This window comes from Apus apus, chromosome 1 (assembly GCF_020740795.1).
Source record: "Apus apus isolate bApuApu2 chromosome 1, bApuApu2.pri.cur, whole genome shotgun sequence".
In the NCBI taxonomy this organism is placed as follows: Eukaryota; Metazoa; Chordata; class Aves; order Apodiformes; family Apodidae; genus Apus; species Apus apus.
In genome coordinates this window covers 38,905,410-38,925,477 of record NC_067282.1, presented here as the reverse complement: position 1 = coordinate 38,925,477, position 20,068 = coordinate 38,905,410, and the positions used below count along the sequence as shown (strand labels likewise).

The 20,068-nt window shown below is 37.0% G+C and overlaps 1 protein-coding gene across 4 annotated transcripts in view; it reads left to right on the top strand.

Moving 5' to 3' along the window:
• The window catches only part of PCDH9 (protocadherin 9), a 720,963-nt gene that overhangs the window by 170,202 nt on the left and 530,693 nt on the right, over positions 1–20,068 (top strand). Inside the window, exon 3 of one of the 4 annotated variants that reach the window (XM_051626361.1) lies at positions 16,794–18,196. The exons of the other annotated variants lie outside the window; for them this stretch is intronic. Within the exon in view, the coding sequence (XP_051482321.1) occupies positions 16,794–16,814 (21 nt within the window). The 3' untranslated portion in view covers positions 16,815–18,196. Of the gene's footprint in view, positions 1–16,793; positions 18,197–20,068 lie in introns of those variants that run through there. 4 annotated transcript variants of the gene reach the window in all.

Below are 20,068 nucleotides of genomic sequence, written 5' to 3'. Positions count from 1 at the left end.
TTCTTAATGAAAAAGATTTGAGGTAATCTTGTTCTTTGGACAAATATTCAGAGTTTATTAGAACACAGTTCACTTGCAAGACACTTAAATCTTCTGTAATAACAGTTAGTTTTTAATAGGGTAGCATGTTTGGAGGCAGGCAACTAGTATGGAACAGATGTGAATGGTACAGCGTTTAATGGCAAGAGTGGAAAGGTATAAAAGTGTTTAAAAAATTTTAAACCGCCATACCATCACTATAAAATAACCCCTAATAGCAGTTGAAACCTTGCTGTACAGCAGAAGTAGCAGAGTGGTTAAGAGTAGTTGGTTGGGAAATGAGAGCTGAAAGAGGAAACTGCAGTGCAGTGATTGGTTTGATTTGCTGAATAAATTGCTATGTTCAGATTCAATTTGTATCAATACGCAAAGCACTGTACACCTGCAGAGCCTGTCACACTTGGTATCCAAAACTCTGACACAGCTAGTCTTAAACAATCTTTTTAGCATTGTCAATAATTAAGGCAAAAAAGCCCACCAAACCAACCCTCCAAAAAAACAACCACTAAACTTCTAGTATTTGCAGTTTTCTCCCATAGTTGTGAAAAAAAAAGAGTAATGTTTCTTTGGGGTATATCATTAAAGAAACAATACTTTTAATAAATATATGGAATATTGTAATATTCTCAATGGATTATTTTAAAGTAGCCAAGGGGTACTGTTCATTCAGTAGAAGGATTTCTCTTTATTAAACATGACTGAAAGCTAGAAGCATAATATGCTGTCTCCTTAACACAGTGAAAATTGCACTTTGATAATTTACAGCTATGATGTAAAATAGGTAAATGTGAAAGCTTTTATATTTGCACCCAAGCAATTGATGTTTATCCCTGATTGCAGTCCCTGTAGCTTTTCAGGATTGAGAATAGCTAGTTTCTAGGGAGTGCTTTTCTTGGGTTTTGTTTTGGCTTCTTTCAATTATTTGGACCTCAAACCTCTTTGAACATGTTTTGCAATGAACAATTCATTCAAAATCTGAACTATCTTTTTTTTTTTGGTTTGTTGGGTTTTTTTGGGTGGGTGGGGGTGTTTGTTTTTTTGGGGTTTGTTTTGGTCTTTTTTTTTTTTTTTTAGTTTGGAAAAAATACCTTCAGGTTTATTTGTTTGGAAGCCTGATTTCAAACTGCTGTGATGGGAGTTTTCAGGAGGAATAGAACTGAACTCTTATAAATGATTGATGTAGAATAATATTTCTGGAGAAATGGTGAGGATGAATCATGAGAGGAAGTATAATGGCTCCAAGGTGTAGAAGCTTATCTGGACCAACCCTAGCATATTTTAGGGGAATTCCTCAGGTATTTAGAAAGTTGCAAACCTGACTGGGAGGCCCATCAGCTTAATATTTTCTACTAGGGAATTCAATTTATTTCTGGGAGAATAAGAAGAGTTTAATTTTTTTTAAGAGTGAGAGAAAGTAGGGTGAGTAGATGCTGAGTTCATTTTGTCTTGACTCCATGTTCTGCTAGAGTTATAGACAGAATCCGTTTTCTTATGGTAGACATGCAACCTTTTACACAGCCCAGCACTAAGTACAAAATCTGAAATGTTGTCTATTAATTATAGTTAACATTTGTGAGCTTGGGGTCAGGCTACTTTTTGAAAAAATGCCTACATAGCAAATTTAAAAATGCATTTTTTGCAACCCAAAAGACCTATGGACAATTCTATAAACTCATTTCCAGCCTTCCTTAATATTAGTTTAATACTCTAATATTTAATCAAAGTGTTTGATATTTAAATATTAAACATTACTGGTTTCCTCTGGACACTTAAATTAATATTAAAACAGAGCAAACATGATCATCTTGTTCAATTATTGTTAATGGTCCAAGCAAATTCCAGGACTGAAATATCAGCAGCTATAACACATCTGAAACAAATGTGATTTTATTTATTCTTGATGACAGATATTTTCACCATGTGAACTTAAAATATTTAGAACTCTTGTAGCCTTCTTCAATAGATAATTCCTTTACACTGGAGAGAAGTTTGATGTCAGGATGAAAAAGATGCTTGGTTTGTGATGACTGACAGAAAGAAGGTCTTGTTCCTCATATAGGTAGGAGTAACAGTCCATGATGAGATGCATATTATCACTGAGTAATCTGGACTAAGTTTTTAGAGACGTGTAGTTTTGCCCTGCATCTAGTGTGAGACCTTCACGTTGTAGGTTAATAGTCCCAAAAATTTCCAAAATATTATGGAAAATTAGTCTTAGAAATTTGTACTTCCATGAAAACACTGTATTTTAAAGGCCATGTGTGACTACTTGGATTTACTAGATCTCCTGTGTTTGTGGGGGGAAAACAAACAAAAATCAACAAAGAAAGAATAAGGGGGAGTGGATGGGGGGAGGTGTGGAGGTGTGTGGAAGTAATCTTGGTTTCCTGTGGTGAATAAAATCCAGGGGACAGTCCAGGAAAAAAAAAACCAAAAAAACAACGAACAAAACAAACAAACAAAAATACACCAAAAAAACCCCAAACAAACAAAAAACCACAACCAAAACCAAACAAGGGGTGCATGGAAAAACCTTTTGAAGAGGATCTGACCAGTCTGCTAAACTGGGTTAAACTGAATTATTTAACCTCAATCTCTAACTTTGTTCACAGTCCTAATTAAATTAGTGGGTAGGCTGGCTCACCAATCTTCCTTCAGGCTATACAGAAGAAACAATTAAACACTGTTTTATGTAGTCACTGCTGGACACAGTAGAAGCTGTGCCACAAAGTGTTTGGCTGCACGGTAGAACTTAAACCCACCCACCTGAAGAAACAGAAGGTATTTCTGAAATAGAAATTCAGAGGCCAGTGGATTTATTGACTGCAGCTGTGACAGTAAGTGGCTAAAAGCAGGAGTAGTACTCATGGCTATTTGGTTGTGAAGATGCCCAAAAAAAACCCATACCAAAACAAAAATAAGCTATTTCACTGTTCTAGGTACTTGTTTTCTTTTCATTAATGTTTATTTCTGAGCATGAAGGCTGTATTTTCTTTTCATTTTTTTAGACAGTCAGGTGTCCTGACATTTACTGTAAGTAAACAGGATTGTGTGAAGCAAATCTTTGATGACTCCTTTGCTTCTCCTAACAAACAGCAAGCAAGTTCTCCAGAAATGGCAATATTCAAGATAAAATATGCATGACAGCATTAGTTGTTGCAGTATATTAAAAACCAGATGGACTGTTGTACTTGTGTCATGCTTCAAAAGCATGATCCTTTCTTGCCTCATTTTCAATACATCATTTTGTTAGAGACACCATGGATATTCAGCACTTGCTGTACACACAGAGGTTTGGCTGAGTTCCTGTCAAATCTCTGTTTATTTATAGAAATTTTAAAGGCACGTTTGCCAGAAGGCATTTGGTCTTGTGGTTCCAGTGTGGACTGCCAGCTTTTATTAGTTTACTATACCCATCTTCTTGGTGGATGTCCTGTTCCCTGTCTCCCTCTACTTTTAGGAAGCTTTGCTCTCCTCAAACTTTGTTAATGAAGGTGAGGAATCTCTTCCCACACATATTTATTGACTCTCAAGCTTTTGAGTGGAGGTATAGAGTCCTGAGTTTTGATTTCTTGTTGGTTTTAGAACAAACAGACAAGAAGCATTGACTTATTAAACAAAAGAGATCAGACTTAGATGGTGATGCAAATGATGATTCAGGAGACGTTTTAAATGAAATGCCAATAAATATGATTGCAGGTCATACCTACTCAGCCATTTCTTGATCAGTTGGCACAGCTCTGTATATGTTTGCTACTCAAAGCCATTAAGCAATTTGTTTGTAATGAAGATGGTTAAACTGTAAAAGTCAAACGCCTGAAATAGAATTACTATGCTAGTCATGCAAATATTCCTCAGTGTATACAAACAGACAGCTTCCTCAGGCTGTGGCTTCTTGATAGGTAGACAAAGACCTACAAGTCAAAAAGAAATTGAGAGGATATTTAAGGATCTTTCAGTTTTTCTTGATTGTGAGGAAAAGGATAAATAATGAATAACTGCAAAACAAGTCTAGCAGTAAGAGATGAGTGGCTTTTTCTGCCATGTGATGAACATTTGCTTCACTCATACATCATAAGTCTGCAGCTTGTTGTCAGTGTTTTCTTAGTCTTCCAGTACAGAGCCCTGGAGCATATCCACAGTACTGGTTCTTGGAAGTATATTGATGTAATGACTGTGATTCAGGCTGAGGTGAATGGAAGAGGGAGGGACTTCTAATTTGTAATTACTAGGTAAGTACTGTTCGTGAGCTTGCATTTACCTCCTCTTTGCAAAGATTTGTGTGTTTTACTTTGTTTTGTTTTTTTTCCAAGGTGTTAACCTGCAAGTGCTGCTTTTTGCTTTCTGAGGTAGACGGCTTACACCTGTGAGAGGGATGTCTTTGCTTTCTTCCATTTTGGGGATCTGGGGATGTTTGTACCTGTTAGCCTTCCTCTAAATTCTGACCCCTAGACAGGTGGTATTACTGCCATGCAAAACTTCAGTTGCACTTTCTTTGTCACAAGCATTTTTTGGGATGGAGTCACGTGGTAATACTCATTGACTACCCCAAGAACTCATTTGCAACACACAGTCATTTTAGGTACTTGACAATGATTTGATTGGTTATTATTTTGTTGTAATCAGATCACGTATTGCGTGTCACAGCACATGGAAAAGATTTCACAAACACCTGTTTGAAATTGTGATTTTATTAGTTAAATTTAGATTAAAATATTTGAAAGCATGATTTTTTTTCTTATATATGGTTGGCTTTCTTCTTGTTATTTCTTAATGGGACCCTTAAAAAAAAAATTGCTTTGTTTGATTCTTTCTCAATTCCTATTAAATACATAATATTTAAATGTCAGTTGAAAAATAGAGGTAGACTACTTGTTTGTGAGTGTTAGGGATCTCAGGTGATGGCTGTCCAATTTTTTATGTCACATTATTTTTAATTTCTTTTTACTCTGTATCTTTAATTGCTAGATAACATTATGTACAATAAGTGATGAAGGGAGTGGGGCACACTAGTGGCCACTACCTGCAGCTTGTGCCCTGTTTGCATTCTAATCTGTTACCAATAAGTGATGTTTTAGTTTCATTTCTATTAAAATGTCATTGTATTTCAGATGTTGTAGTCCAGTAAAATATGCAACTTTAGATTTACAAAATATTATGCTTTAGAAATAAAGGGAGAAACTTTCTAAGCTTTTTCAAGCAACTCTTTGCAGAGTGAAAGCAAACTATGTATGCATAAACAGAGCAGTGTATGATAGACATAAAGAAACTTGGAACATTTATCCTTTTTTTTTTTTTATCAGATAGTTTGAAAATGTCAAATAAAACCTTTGTTCTTTTAATTTCAACTAGAAAATTCTCAGCAATACCTAGGTAGCAGGAAGAATATATTAATGGATTGTAACTTTATAGTCACAATTTTTCTAATTTCCCAAAATGCACAGCTGTTCTGTCACTTTAAGATTTAGAAGTCACTGCATTTATGTTCTAACAATCAATGACAGCTGTTGATCTGAGTCATTAATGAGATTTTGACTGCATCTGCGTTTAAACCTTGTATATTCTGCAAGAGACAGAATATGCTTGGAAAATGAGATTTGTGTCATGGTAATAATAAAAGAGTTTTACATGCTCAAGCTGAGAGGATTCAGAAAAGTGAATCCTGTGCTCTACCCTGTGGAAGGTTATGCACTACAAACTTACTGTTAAATGAGAAGGGGCAGAGGGAGAACTCTTTCTGAGATTTCAGAGTCCTTTAGTCTGCAAGGATGTAGAAAATGCCCCCTAGGTGAAGGTACCTGCCACTTCTATGTTGAGAGTAAAGTAGTAGGAAAGTCTCCTCAAAGTGAAATGGGATTCTGTAGCACACTTACTTATTAAAATGCTATCTATTACTTCCTTTGAGGGCAGCAGAGTACCTTGAGAATGACAGATTGAGTGCACACAGTGTCACTTGGGGGATGTTTAATATAATGTCATAGATATTTTGGCATAGTTGAACTGCTCTTAAAAATGGCAAATAATGACCTTCCCAAACAATGTCCAAAATGCAATTCTGTTGCATGAAATCCCTCCTTATAATAAGTCTTGTTGTATTATTTTTATTTTTTTTTTTTAAGTTGAAAGTATCAGTGGGTTTCCTTATCAATAGTAGCTTGCTTACATGTGAGTACAGAAAAATATTAATATTTTTCAAGCTACAGAGTGAATTTCTAACAGGACTTGCCTCTTGCACACTGCCTTCTCTGATGTATCTGTTTCATTAACCTTTTTGTCCTTTCACTCAGAGACTTATTCTATCTATTTCAGATCCTTGGGAAATATCTTTGGTTAATTCTTCCTTGCCAATAGGCTAAATAAAATTCTCAGTATAGTAAAAAGACTAAATTTTCCAAATTAGAAGTTGTTGATTATATGCAAAAAAACAGAGTGAACCACTGGAAGATTTGTCAGGCACTGGAACAGGCTGCCTAGGGAAGTGGAATTTGTTTATAAAGTTTGCTCGTAGAAGTGCCGTAATATTTTATTTAGTCGTATTGAACAAGGTGTAGCTATAGGTGCCTCACTGGATCCTCAGTAAGGCACTATCTTTTACAGGCAATTGCTAATTTCAGTCTAGATTCTGTGATTCTGTGTAACAAATCAACAAAATACTAGCTTGCTTTCAGACAATATGCACCTGCTACCGATTTCTGATGATGCACAAAGTCACAATCATAACCACTGCTTTAGAAAAAGTTTTGTAAAACATCCAAAGTAACAAATAATGGTTGCTATATATATGTTATTCATTATTTGCAGTTAACTGTGTTGGAATTTGGCTGGCATGGACAGTTTAGGAATGGATACTATTTCTGATTTGGCTGGATGAATTAAGGATGATGAGAGATAATGTTAAGGTTGACAAGAACAGTAACACCTTTTTGTTCTCTCTTTCACAAAATACCTACTGCTGATTAAGATTTTTTTCTTCATCCCATTTGTCCTGTAAAAATCACTGATTTGGCCAAATGCCAGTTCTCAGTTCTTCAGTGTCATTCTCTCCTTTACAGCAGAGAGCTAATCTTTTGGCTTTTGATATACTATGTTGAAATTGCAGACTGTGTTGGCACTGAATCTTGCCATTTGGGCAACTTAATAACTACTGAGAGCATAATAACCAGTGAGAATTAAATAATTTCATACAAATTACTACAATTGTAGCAGACTCATTTCTTTGGAGAATTTATTACTATATGACTGTGAGTGTCCGTTCTTTATGAGCTTGAGTAGAGGACCAAATATCCATAGCCCAAATGTATCTTACCTCATCATCCAGATGTTGAAAAACTCAGATGGCAACATGTTTAGGACCTTCCCTACCTCTACTACTTCATCCCATGTCAGGAATTCATAGAATCATAGAATAATTTTGGTTGGAAAAGACCTTTAAGATTATCAAGTCCAACCATTAACCTAGCACTGATAAGTACACCACCAACCTATATCCCTAAGTATGTCTTTTACGTATCTCCAGGGATGGTGACTCTACCACTACCCTGGGCAGCCTGTTCCGGTGCCTGAGAACCCTTTCAGTCAAGGAGATCATGTTAGTCAAGCAGGACCTGCATTTCATAAATGCATGGTGGCTGGGCCTGATCACCTGGTTGTCCAGCATTTTCTGTGTGATGGCGTTCAAGGTGATCTGCTCAATAACCTTCCCCAGCACTGAGGTCAGAGTGACCAGCCTGTAGTTTCCTGAATCCTCCCTCCAACCTTTCTTGTAGATGATTTTCACATTTGCTAACTTCCAGTCAACTGAGACCTCCCTGGGTAGCCAAGACTGCTGATAGATGATGGAAAGTGTCTTGGTGATTACTTTTGCCAGAGCCCTCAGTATACTTTGGTGGATGCCATCTGACTTGTATAAGTTGTGTAGCAAGTTGCTAAACATTTTCCCTTGGATTATGGGGGCTTCATTCTACTCCCTGTTTTCCAGCTCAGGGGGCTGGGTACACAGAGAACAACTCATCTTACCATTAAAGACTGAGGCAAAGAGCGCATTAACTACTCCAGAGTTATATGCTGGAGAGTCACAGAAGCTTCTTTTTACTATTGGTGTCCACTCACATCCTCTTCTTGTGAGATGACTGGCTGCTTTCTACTTTGAAATATTTTTGAATAAACGAGCAAGCAAAAAAACCTGGTTTTATGTCTGAACACTGGCAGTTTGAAAGACTAGGAGAAGGGAAATTAAGAACAATAGTTCAAGAGATAGCTTTGGTTACCATGAACTGAAAATCCAATGAATTTCATAAACTAAGTAAAAGAATTATCCCAAACATCTGTCTCAGCACTGGTTCAAGAAAGTCTTATCCCCCCCAGAGAGTGTTTTGCTTTTTTGTGTCCTCTTACTAGCAGTAATAGTATTAGAGAAAACAAAAACAAACAAACAACAAAAATCCTATATAGCAATTGTCCACTGCTTAGCATAAGATGATCTGTAATGTCCCTTATAAACCTAGAACTTAGAAAACTGGCCTTCCTGGTTAAATAACTACAGGCTAAGAGTAAAATCATTATCTCAGGCCTCAACCTACAAACACATCTAAGTAGTAAATATCATAGTATTAATTACATAGACAGGGTTGCATGATTGGCCCTTGGGCACTTCGGAGTCCTGAGTTGTGGAAGCCATTACAAATCTGGTATTACCTATATTTTAATACTGGAAAATGTTAATGTTAATTCCAAGTCAGACACTAGATGGGGGCAAAGGAAATAGCAGCAGATCATATTTTGTGCAGTAATACCCAGATTTAAGTTTATGCTGGGACAGTAGAAGCAGATAATTTGTTATATCTTTATTATTGCTGGGCCCATGTGGTTTATTTTAGGATTAAAAAAAAAAAAAAAAAAAAAGCAGCATATATGCAGAAATCATATAGTTATGCTAAGCATAAGTTACATTATAAGTATACTTAAGTGTTAGTTATGTGTAGACTTATATTAAGTATGGTTAAGCTTTTCCAATTGCTTAACCAATCTCATGGAAATGTTGCCTATGTCTGATGAAAACTAAAAAAAAACCCACAAAAAAACCCCACAAAAAACACCCACCCAAAAAACCCCTGTTCTTTACTATTGGGTTCTTCCAGTCACACCATTCCTGATCGAAATGTCTGAGAAAAAAGGAGCTTTTTTGCATTAAGAAAAACAATTCAGAACCATTAAGCATAACTCAATCTCCTGTACTGAGGGGAAAACCAACAAACAAACAAATAATCGTTTTTGGACTGAGGATAAAACATAGTGCATGCCAAATCCCAAATAGTGTGTAGAGAAAGCTACAAGCAAATGAAAGACTTCTACATTGAACTGAATACAGTTGTGTATATTATATAAAGTTGTAATAGACCTGAGAGCATAAAACTCAGTAGACCTTTGTTTCATTACGCTCAAGAACATTCCTAACATTGACCTTTGGTATTGAAGCCTAACTTGTAATTGGTTAAGTGAGACTTCCAGGTTTGAAAGGTTCACTTCTTAGAACTGCTGAGTGGAGTCTTGTAATATTCTGCACATTCACTCTTTTGTCATTTAAAATTAGCATGAATTCTCTTTTCTGTTTCAAAAGTATATTTGCCATAACAGAAGCAGACTGGTACTTCTTCCAAAACTCATTTTCAAGTATACAGTTAAACCAAACAAAACACTGTGCCCTTCCTTCAGCTGAGATCCTAAAATCTATCCCATCCATATTTTGTTTCATGCACATTTCTGCCTAATCCCATTGGATCTGAACTTCTGACATAAGAAGATTTATTTAATGGGAAGAGAAGTGTATTTATTTATCCATACCAGGCACAATGAATAAAAAAAATAACATATATGCAATATGAAGTATAGGAGAAAAAGCACAGTATGTTGTTTAGGTTTAATGTGCAAATTAAGAAGAGAACATGCACTTCTTCAACATAAATGAAGTAATGTTGTTGTGGGAAACCTAATTTTGCATAACCATAATGAAATATTTTATCCTTTATTTTAATAGTTGGTTGACATTTATGCATCTTTGCTAAGAAAGGGGAAGTAAATTAGTTGGAATTGTTTTCAGTAATTGTGTGAATCTTTCATATGAAAACAATATTTGACTTCAGGCCATACGTTTTAACTGATGGCAAAGTTTGGAACAGAGGACTTGATGTGAAAAGGTAGGCTGGCAGATTTGAAAAAATAGTATGGACATCTAGGTAAAAATGTTTTGTTGCAAAATAATGATCATTCAGCTAAATCTGCTCTTCATGATAATGAGCAGCTCCTAGAAAAGCTCAAACTGAAGAAGGAATCTTACAGGGGGTGAAAGCTAGGGCAGGTATCTTGGGAGGGATCAGGTTAGGAGAGCCAAATCCCTGCTGGAATAAACTCTTGCCAGGGATGTTAAGAACAATAAGAAAAACTTCTTTAGGTATGTTGGGGAGAAAAGAACAACCAAGGAGAGTGTAGACCCTCTCCTGAAGGGAACGGGCAAGGTAGCAACACAGGATATTGAGAAGGCTGAGGTCCTCAATGACTTCTTTGTTTCAGTCTTCTCTGGCAAGTGCTCCAACCTCAACACAAAGGCCACAGAAGGTGAAAGCAGGGACTGGGAGAATGAATTACCCCCCCACTGTTGGTGTAGAGCAGGTTCATGACCATCTAAAGAACCTGGACGTGCATAAATCTATGGGACCTGATGGGATTCACCCATGGGTCCTGAGGGAGCTGGCGAATGCAATTGCTAAGCCTCTATCCATCATGTTTGAGAGGTCATGGCAGTCTGGTGAGGTTTCTGAGATTGGAAAAAAGGGAACACAACTCCTATTTTTAAAAAGGGTAAAAAGGAAGACCTGGGGAACTGCAGGCTGGTCAGTCTCACCTCTGTGCCTGGCAAGATTATGGAACAGATCCTCCTGGAAAGTCTGCTAAGGCACATGGAAATTAAAGAGGTGATTGGTGACAGCCAACATGGCTTCACTAAGGGCAAGTCATGCTTGATGAGTCTGGTGGCCTTCTACAACAAAGCTGCAGAGATGGTGGATAATGTCAGAGCAATTGACAACATGTACCTGGATTTGTGCAAGGCATTTGACACTGTCCCACGTGACATCCTAGTCTCCAAACTGACAAGGCATGGATTTCACAGATGGACCACTTGGTGGATAAGAAATTGGATGGATGGCCACACCCGGAGAGTTGTGGTCAATGGCTCTATGTCCAAATGGAGGTAGATGATGAGTTGTGTCCCTCAGGGGTCAGTACTGGGATCAGTGCTGTTCAACATCTTTGCTGGGGACATGGACAGTGAGACTGAGTGTATTCTCAGCAGATTTGCTGATGATACCAAGCTGTGTGGAGTAGCTGACACCCTAGAAGGAAGGGATGCCATCCAGAGGGACCTTGACAGGCTGGAGAGATGAGCCAATGCCAGCCACATGAGGTTCAACAAGGCCAAGTGCTAGGTTCTGCACCTGGATCAGCACAACCGCAGGCACAAATACAGGCTGAGGGAAGAATGGCTGGAGAGCAGTCTTGAGGAGAAGGACTTGTGGGTGGTGGTAGATGAGAAGCTCGACATGAGCTGCCAGTGTGCATTTGCAGCCCAGAGAGCAACTGCATCCTGGGCTGCATCGAAAGAAGTGTGGCCAGCACGGCCAGGGAAGTGATTCTGCCCCTCTGCTCTGGTGAGACCCCACCTGGAATACTGTGTACAGTTCTGGTGCCCTCAGCACAAGAAAGGTATAGACCTGTTGGAAAGGGTCCAGAGAAGGGCCACCAAGATTATCAAATGCCTGGAGCACCTCTGCTATAACAACAGACTAAGAGAATTTGGACTGTTCAGCCTAGAGAAGAGAAGGCTCTGGGGAGACGTTATAGCAGCCTTCCAGCACTTAAATGGGGCCTACAGGAAAGCTGGGGAGGGGCTTTTCACCAGAGAAGATAGTGATAGGACAGGGGCTAACGGTTTTAAACTGAAAGAGGGGAGATTTAGGTTAGATATTAGGATCTAAGGGTGGTGAGGAACTGGAATGGGTTGCCCAGGGAAGTTGTTGATGCCCCATCCCTGGAGGTTTTTAAGGCCAGGTTGGTTGAGGTTTTGTGCAACCTGGACTAGTGTTAGGGTTCCCTACTCATGACAGGGGGTTTGGAACTAGATGATCTTTCAGGTCCTTTCCAACCTTAATGCTTCTATGATTTTTTCACAGTAGGAAATTATCAAGAAAAAAGCTAACTGAAAATGAAATGATTATTAGTAAAAATAAAATGCCCAAAAATATGGTTGGAAATACAGTATGTATACATCACTGGGGTATATTTTTTTGCATTTGTGTAATACTTAATAAGAAAATACACAATACACTCTTTTCCCAGTAGGTGGCTTTCAAATTAAAGGTATTTCACTGTTTCATGATTGTGGAATTGCTATCAATGAGAATTAAGTCTTAATAAAAATTTAAAAGGTGAAGAACAATACACATAGCAATTATCTTGAGCTTGTGTTTGTAAATGTTCATAGGCTGGAAACTCCTCTCATATTCCTGTGAGTCCAGCAGTGTTCATACTTTTTTATTATCCCACATAATATAGGATCCATTTCTTCCAGGCTTTTAAAATCAAATTCCTTGTTTTTGTTAACCAGCTCCTTCTCTTTTGCTATTGAACATTGTACTTCAATAGCTTATTTATACCAGAGTGTGTTCAGTGCATGTCTTGTGGACTGGATTCTGCTTAAAACCAGCTTTGCAGACTAACTGTAAAACATGAGACTTATCTAAACCATACGGTTAGTGCAATGTGGATGTCTCAAAAGACAGCACTGATACGAATATACAGTCCACATGGTGCTTTGTAGCATTGTGCAGCATTAACAAGCTCAAAATGGGAAAGGCAGAACATAAACTTTTCATGCTACTTTAATATTTTTTCTTGGGAAAAAATATAAATAAATCATTATACCATGTCTGATTAGTGAGGCACGCATCTGAAAGTTAAGAAAAATAAACAGTACCAAAGAAGAGGCAATACGTAGAATCATAGAGCAGCCCAAGTTGGAAGGCACCTCAAAAGATCATCTGGTCCAGCCTTTTATGGGAAAGAGAGCCTTGGTGAGATTATCTAACACCCTGTCCCATGGTGGAAATGGTTAGGAAAGAGATGAGACAAAGCATACTACATAGAATAGTTTGAGTTGGGAGGGACCTTAAAAACCATCTAGTTCCAAACCCCCCTGCCATGGGCTGGGACAGCTCCCACTAGACCAGGTTGCTCAAAACCCCATCCAAACAGGCCTTGAACTTTTCCAGGGGGGGGAGCACCCATAACTACCCTGGGCAGCCTGTGCCAGTATCTTAGCACCCTCACAGTAAATAATTCCTTCCCAATATCTAGTCTGAATCTACCCTCTTTCAGCTTAAAACCTTTGCCCCTCATCCTATCACTACATGCCCTTGTGAAAATTCACTCTCTAGCTTTCCTGTAGACCCCATTCAGGTACTGGAAGGCTGCTATAAGGTCTCCTCTCACCCCCTGAATCTTTATTTGTATTATCTAGTCATATCTTAGCTCAAATGGCACTGCCTATCTTTTCTCAAGTATTATCCCTGGGTCAGGTATCTTCACAGATTCTCTGCAGTGTCCATTTCATGAGCACTGTCTAAATCCAGCTTCTCTTCAGTGCAGTCACATCCATCCAGCATTTTGTTTACCCAGCTAGCCTGACAAATGCAGCTGCTCCACGTGCTCCCACTCCCAATAACTTCATTTACTTTCTAGTTACCCTTAATCCTTCCCCCTCTTACCTTCCCCCCCAAAAAAAAAAAAAAAAAATTAAAATAACACCATATTTTTTTGCTGGGTAGATGTCAGATGAAAACAATGGTAGCAGCTAATTGAGCCTTTATTAAGATACCATGATGTTTTATCTTTCTGCTATCTGGTTTAATAGCTTCTGTTGAATTAGGCCCCTGACAAGTCAGTTGAATCTGAATCTTTGAAAATTGTAGGTGGTTTTAATGCTATATAATTAAATTGGCTTCTAGTATAATACCAATAATGATAAATAGAACACTACCATTTTCCTCCAAAACCTCTAACAGATACTTGAAATACCTAAAGGTTTTTTCACCTCCTGCTTCCCTCTCTCCTCTCCCCCACTTACCTCCAGCTTTGAGAATGTAATGAAATTAATAACAGTGCAAGAAAGAATTATTTGAGAATACTGTTCAAAATCAATGATCTGCTTCTTCCAAGTATCTTTCACAATGTCTTTTTTATTCAATTTTCAGTTAACAGATCTGATTTGAGGAAAAGCTCTTTTATGCTTGTGCCTATCATTATTTATTTGCATTCAAAGTCTTCATATAGGAAAGAACCAGGGAAAGAAAAGCTAATAAATTAGAAAATAAATAGTTTAAGAACAAAAGGGAGAAGAAGAATACCTTATCTCTCTGAGCAGCAAGACAGGCAGGAAGGTGAAAAAAATGTGGTAAGGAAAATGTGGAGAATATGAAGCATAAGAAGAATAGTGTCTCTTGTTTGGAAAATAGCGGGTGTCTTCCTGGTGCAGGATGTGAAGCAAGATGTTAATAGCATAGCTAGAGGTTAAGGTAGGACTCGAACACAATTGGGACACATGGAATCGACTGTGAAGCTGCCACAGCAAAAATTTCTTTGGTGCAGCATCTAGAAATTTTACAGTTGCTCTAAACACATGCACAGTTCTGTATAGCTACGGCAATGGTTGTACTAATTGACAATGGGTGACAAATCCAGTCAGGTAACTGGAATGGAGTGGAATACAATAGAACATAGGACAATTATTCTGCAAAAGTCCTAATACTAGGATTTCACAGGAGATTGATACTAAGATACTAGGGTAGTACTATCAGAACACTATCAGAACATTGTTCATTTTTACACAGTTTCCCTCCAGGACTGTCTAGATGTCTCAAGAGAAAATGCTAACAAAACTAGCAAGGAAAATGACAAAATTATCAAATAGCCAGAAAGGGGAAAAAGCACTTCCAGGGAACTTTTCTCCAAATTCTTTTGAAAAGTATTGTCTTTTAAATAATGAAACATGGCACATAACCTCTCTTTTAAAACTTCTTAACTATTACTGTGCATAAGATTTCAAAGAATATTGAGTTGTACGTGCCAAATCCTTCTTTGAATCTCGATAAGGCCTTGACATAAGTTACATCCTGTGGCACTGAGTACCATAATCTAATTATGTGCTACTTTAAAAACTATGTCTTTTTATCAGATTTGGAGCTGCTGCTTTTCACTTTCACTTAGTGTCCTTTTGTTCTTGAATTATGAGATGCAGAAGTACAGAAGCTCCTGATCTATTTTCTCTTTGCCACTTACCATTTTTATACTTTCATCATATCCCTCCTTATTCATCTCTTTTTCTAAGGTTAACAACTCAAATTTTTTTTCAGTCTTTTCATATGAAGGGTTCTCTATATGCCTAATTATCGCAATCACTCTTCTTTGAATACCTTCTAATTCAGTAATATCTTTTTTGTGATGGAGTGACCAGTACTTCACACTATTCCAGAGGAGGGAAAATTATTGATTCATATAATGATCTTATATCTTCTTTCTTATTCTCCAACTCATTTCTTACGCATCTTAACATTTTACTTGCTTTTTTTGACTGCAGCTGCACATCAGGCGGAGCTCTTCATTGAGCTGTCTGCAGTGAGGCTCAGGTGTTTTTTCTGAGTTGGCACTCTTAACTGAGATCTGTGGTGAAGTGGTTTGTTAAAGGGTTATTTTGTTCTGTTGGTTTTGGTTTTTGGTTGGGTTTGGGTTTTTTTCACCAGTATGTGTTACTTCGCATTTAAATAAATTATTTTCACCTCTCTTGAGGTGGCATATGCAGAAGTAACCTTGGTTAGTTGCCTCTGAAGTTTCCTGTCTTCAGACTTGTTTTACAGAATTTTTTGTTTTATCTGCAAATTGCCACATTGCTGTTCACTCTTTTCTTTCTTTTTTTTTTTTTTTCACATTAATTAATATATTTTGAACACCTGGTCCTTGTATGGTGCCTCAAAGCACCCTGCTATTAACTTTTTGCTTTAATGAAAATGACTATATATATATATAATTTTTATCTTTGAAAAAAGTTTTGCTTCATTTTGCATCTTATCCCGAAAGAACTTAGTCTGTGACTGAGATGGAGACTGAGTTAGTCTCTTGAGAGGGACACAGTTCTTGCTACATTTATTCAGTTACTCTAACAGGGTTAAGAGCCAGATACCTTCACAATTAAAACTAAATCTTTGAGGCACAACTATGCTCTTTGTGAACAAAAGTATGGAAATTAAGGACAGAGGATGGAAAAGCAGTTAATTCATGCAGCATGTTCATCAGATGCATTCATAATTAAGATGGAAGCAAGCTTTTAACATAACAGTTCTTACCGCTGTCCTGGTGACAATCTTAAAAAACAGGAATACAAGCAGTCTGAATAGACAGGCATATAAGAGTCCACTTCTTACACCTAAGACTTTGTGTGAAAATAAGGAAAAAAAGGAAACCAGTGATATGGCAGCTGTTAATTTTCCAGACTTCCTCTCAAAGTCTGATATGAACCAAGATATTTTAGGATTTGGAATCACCAAAGTTCTTGTAGAAAAAGGGAAAGACAAACTTATTTAGAGGCTTTCTATGTCCTGACATCCCCTAGGCCTGCTTATTTCCTGGTATCTCTCTCTCTTTCTCTCAAGTGTTCCCCATCCTCTCCCTGAGAGAGTCTATGTCTGCTTCATCAACCCTGGCTGCCTACAGTATGCAACTGACTCCACCACCTTTCTTCACAAAGAAGACTGCTTGCACAGAAGAAGGCTTCCAAGACTGCTTGGGACACCTTGCACAGATGCTTGCCACTGCCTTGAATTCAGAATGGACACTAGAAGAGAACCTGAACACACTGGTGAAAATATGATAAGTCACCTGCAACTCAGACCCTACGTGTTTGGTAAAGGAACTATAAGGACAATTAGAACTTCTCATTATATTGCCAAAGTTTTATTTGAAGGAAATAGAGTATTTTCCGTACCATAGTCCACCTAACCATAAACCAAACTATTTTGGAAGGAATGGAGGTTGACAACAGATATCAAGTCTTTCTTTACTGATCAAGCCTACTAAAATGCTAATAACCTCTCTGCAACTAGTACTGGAGCCCAATAAGATTTGGGGGCAGAATATAGAATATAATCTATGGCTGTCTGTGAACCAATTATACATAGATGTTACAGGCAAATATATAAAACTGTGTGTGTATGAGTATATATGCTATATATATTCTTTTTCCTTGAGCAAGCTATTTTGATATAGTCAAATATAGGATTCTGAATTATAAGAGAGTAACAGTAAAACTTGCCACTGCGACCTTTTTCATGCATAGCAACACAAAAGTCATCAGTATAATATAGCACAATCAAAAATATAAATATTTTCTTATTTGAAGGAAGAATAGGAAGAAAATTTGGTGCTGTTTACTTAGTTTTGAAAGGTTCTAAAAATACCACAGTGCTTGTGCAGCATAAGAAAGTGACAGGAATAAAACATAAATTGTTCAGTCACACCTATTAATGAATAAAAAGTTGCATTAATAACGCGTTTGCATCATGTGTAAGAACAGAGACTGTACCTTGTGTCGTTTCCTCAATTTAAAGGAAAAAAAGGTATACTCAAATTATGAGCTCACTGCAGTCAACAGTTAAAGGCTGAATGCTTCCACAATATATTTGCAAAATGAGCAACAACATAATAAAAAATTATGTAAGTCTTTACAATTTGCCAGCCAAATCTAAGAGAATAACTTAATGTTAAGTGATTGAAGGCTGAGTTTTGCAGAAACAATGCATATGGAAAAACAGTGAGAATACTGTACCTGCTGCTGGCTTCATACTGAAAATATCTGTGCTTTGCATTTGCTGTGAGTTAATACATTTCTTGAAATGTGTGTATATTCAGATAGTATTACGACTTAAATATAGGCCTTTTTTAATGGTGCATTGCCATTTGGGAGAATATCATAGAATACTTTTAAACATTTCTAGGTGGCTGTCACTCATTAAACGAAGCCTGTGTACCACTATTTTTCATGTAAACCCACCATGAAAAACTGTATCAATAAATAAACATTAAAACATTGTCTGAAATAAATCTGTATCCTGATAATATTCCAGTACAGAATCAGGCCCTTTTTCCAGGATTTTTTTTTTTCTTATTCTCTAGAACCTATATCAAAATTAATGTGAACAGAGAAAGGATTTATCAGGGTATTTCAGGCAGGCTTCTTGGTTCTTTCCTTAAAGGGCTGTGCAGTCACCTGTTCTCCCCAGACTTTAGTAGGGTATCAGAACCCATGAGAGGTGCTGCATTTTTCAAATTAAATGTTTTAATACCTTCCCTCCCTCCATCCTATTAGCCCTTGGCAATGACTTCTTCTTGGGGGGAGGTATCAATGGTTATAATTTTAGTGTACAAGATAGTAAGTGGAAGCAACACAGTGGGAATAAGCTGTGAAGGATTGTATTGGCTAATATACCTGTTTATATGGAAGGTCTTTTTTCATATCCTTAAATCCGCAAAAGGAAGTGCATCAGCTTCAAGTCCTGGGAGTCACTGTAACTGTTGGGTGTAGGCTTGATGTTTCATTTTGGTTAGGTTGTTTTGTTACTGGTTTTGGTTTTGTTTGGGGATTTTGGGGGTGGTTTTTTCTGTTGTGTTTTTTTTTTTTTTTCTTCTTTATTTTTTTTTTCTTTAGTCTAAGAAAACTAATACAATTATGAGGCACAATAGGTAATCTTTCTGAATTTTTAATTTTTTTTTTTTTAATGCTCTTGCCCTTACTGGGATTTTTTCATATATATATAACCACAGAGACATTAAACATATGCAATTGTTTATTCAGTTTTTACAAATTCATATAAAGGTAATAGTTGTATCAATAGGAATTTTGTTTTATACTTCAGTGGAACTCAGATTTTATCCAAATGTGACATATATTATTGAAAAGTAGTTTTTTATGAACACTTTCAAATCACTTGTGATTTCAGGTTAGGGTTTTGGGGTTTTTTTTGTGTACTCTATTTTTCAAAGACATTGATTTTTTCCTGACACTTTTAATTATACTTGTCTGTGTAAGATGAACTGTGATCCTCAAACCATCCAGTCAAAAGTCTCAGAGCAGAATTATATATGGTTCCCAGAAGGAAACTGCTGAAAACACTAGAACTAGATGGACAGCTACATTAATTATTACATTAACTTCAAATATTTTTTTTTCCATACTGATTCCACTTTGAGAAATGGAGAATCTATCAAATCAAGTATTTGACAGGTAATGTACAAAATGTCATGCCATTTATCTGTTACAGAAGAAAACACTCTCCTAGCTGAATCTTACTAAAAGAAACTTCTGTCTTCATACTAACAAACAGATTTCACAAGATGTGCGTATCCTGTTCATCCATATTAAGTATTATTTTAAGTATATTATTGTATCATTAACAACATGGGAACACCAGCCAGTGTGAATGTTTTCCATTCCTGCAATTGATTGTTTTTTGAAAACATAACTATCAGAGTGCTTTCTCTGAATTTGCCTAATTGATATGGAACTCAGGGCTGAGCCAGTAGAAATATTTAGTCTTTTCCCATCAAAATTAGATATAGTAATGCAAAGTCTTGTGATATATTCCCAAGTTCTTACTGATCATTCCCTGTAAAAGCATATCGAACAAGAGCATCATTAGAATTCAAGGTGTTCTAGTCTGAAGATTTAAATGTTGTATTTATCTTTGTAGTTTTGTAAAAAGGATGATGCCTCATGAGTAATTTCTTTATTTTAAAGGCGAGTCTTTAGTTTGTAACTTAATAGAAATTAACTGCCTTGTCACTTAATAGCAGTGACAACTGTCATAGCTTCACTCTCTAATTTGTGTTTCAGTGTTCTTCTGGATTTTGTCTAATTTCAGATCTCAGTGAT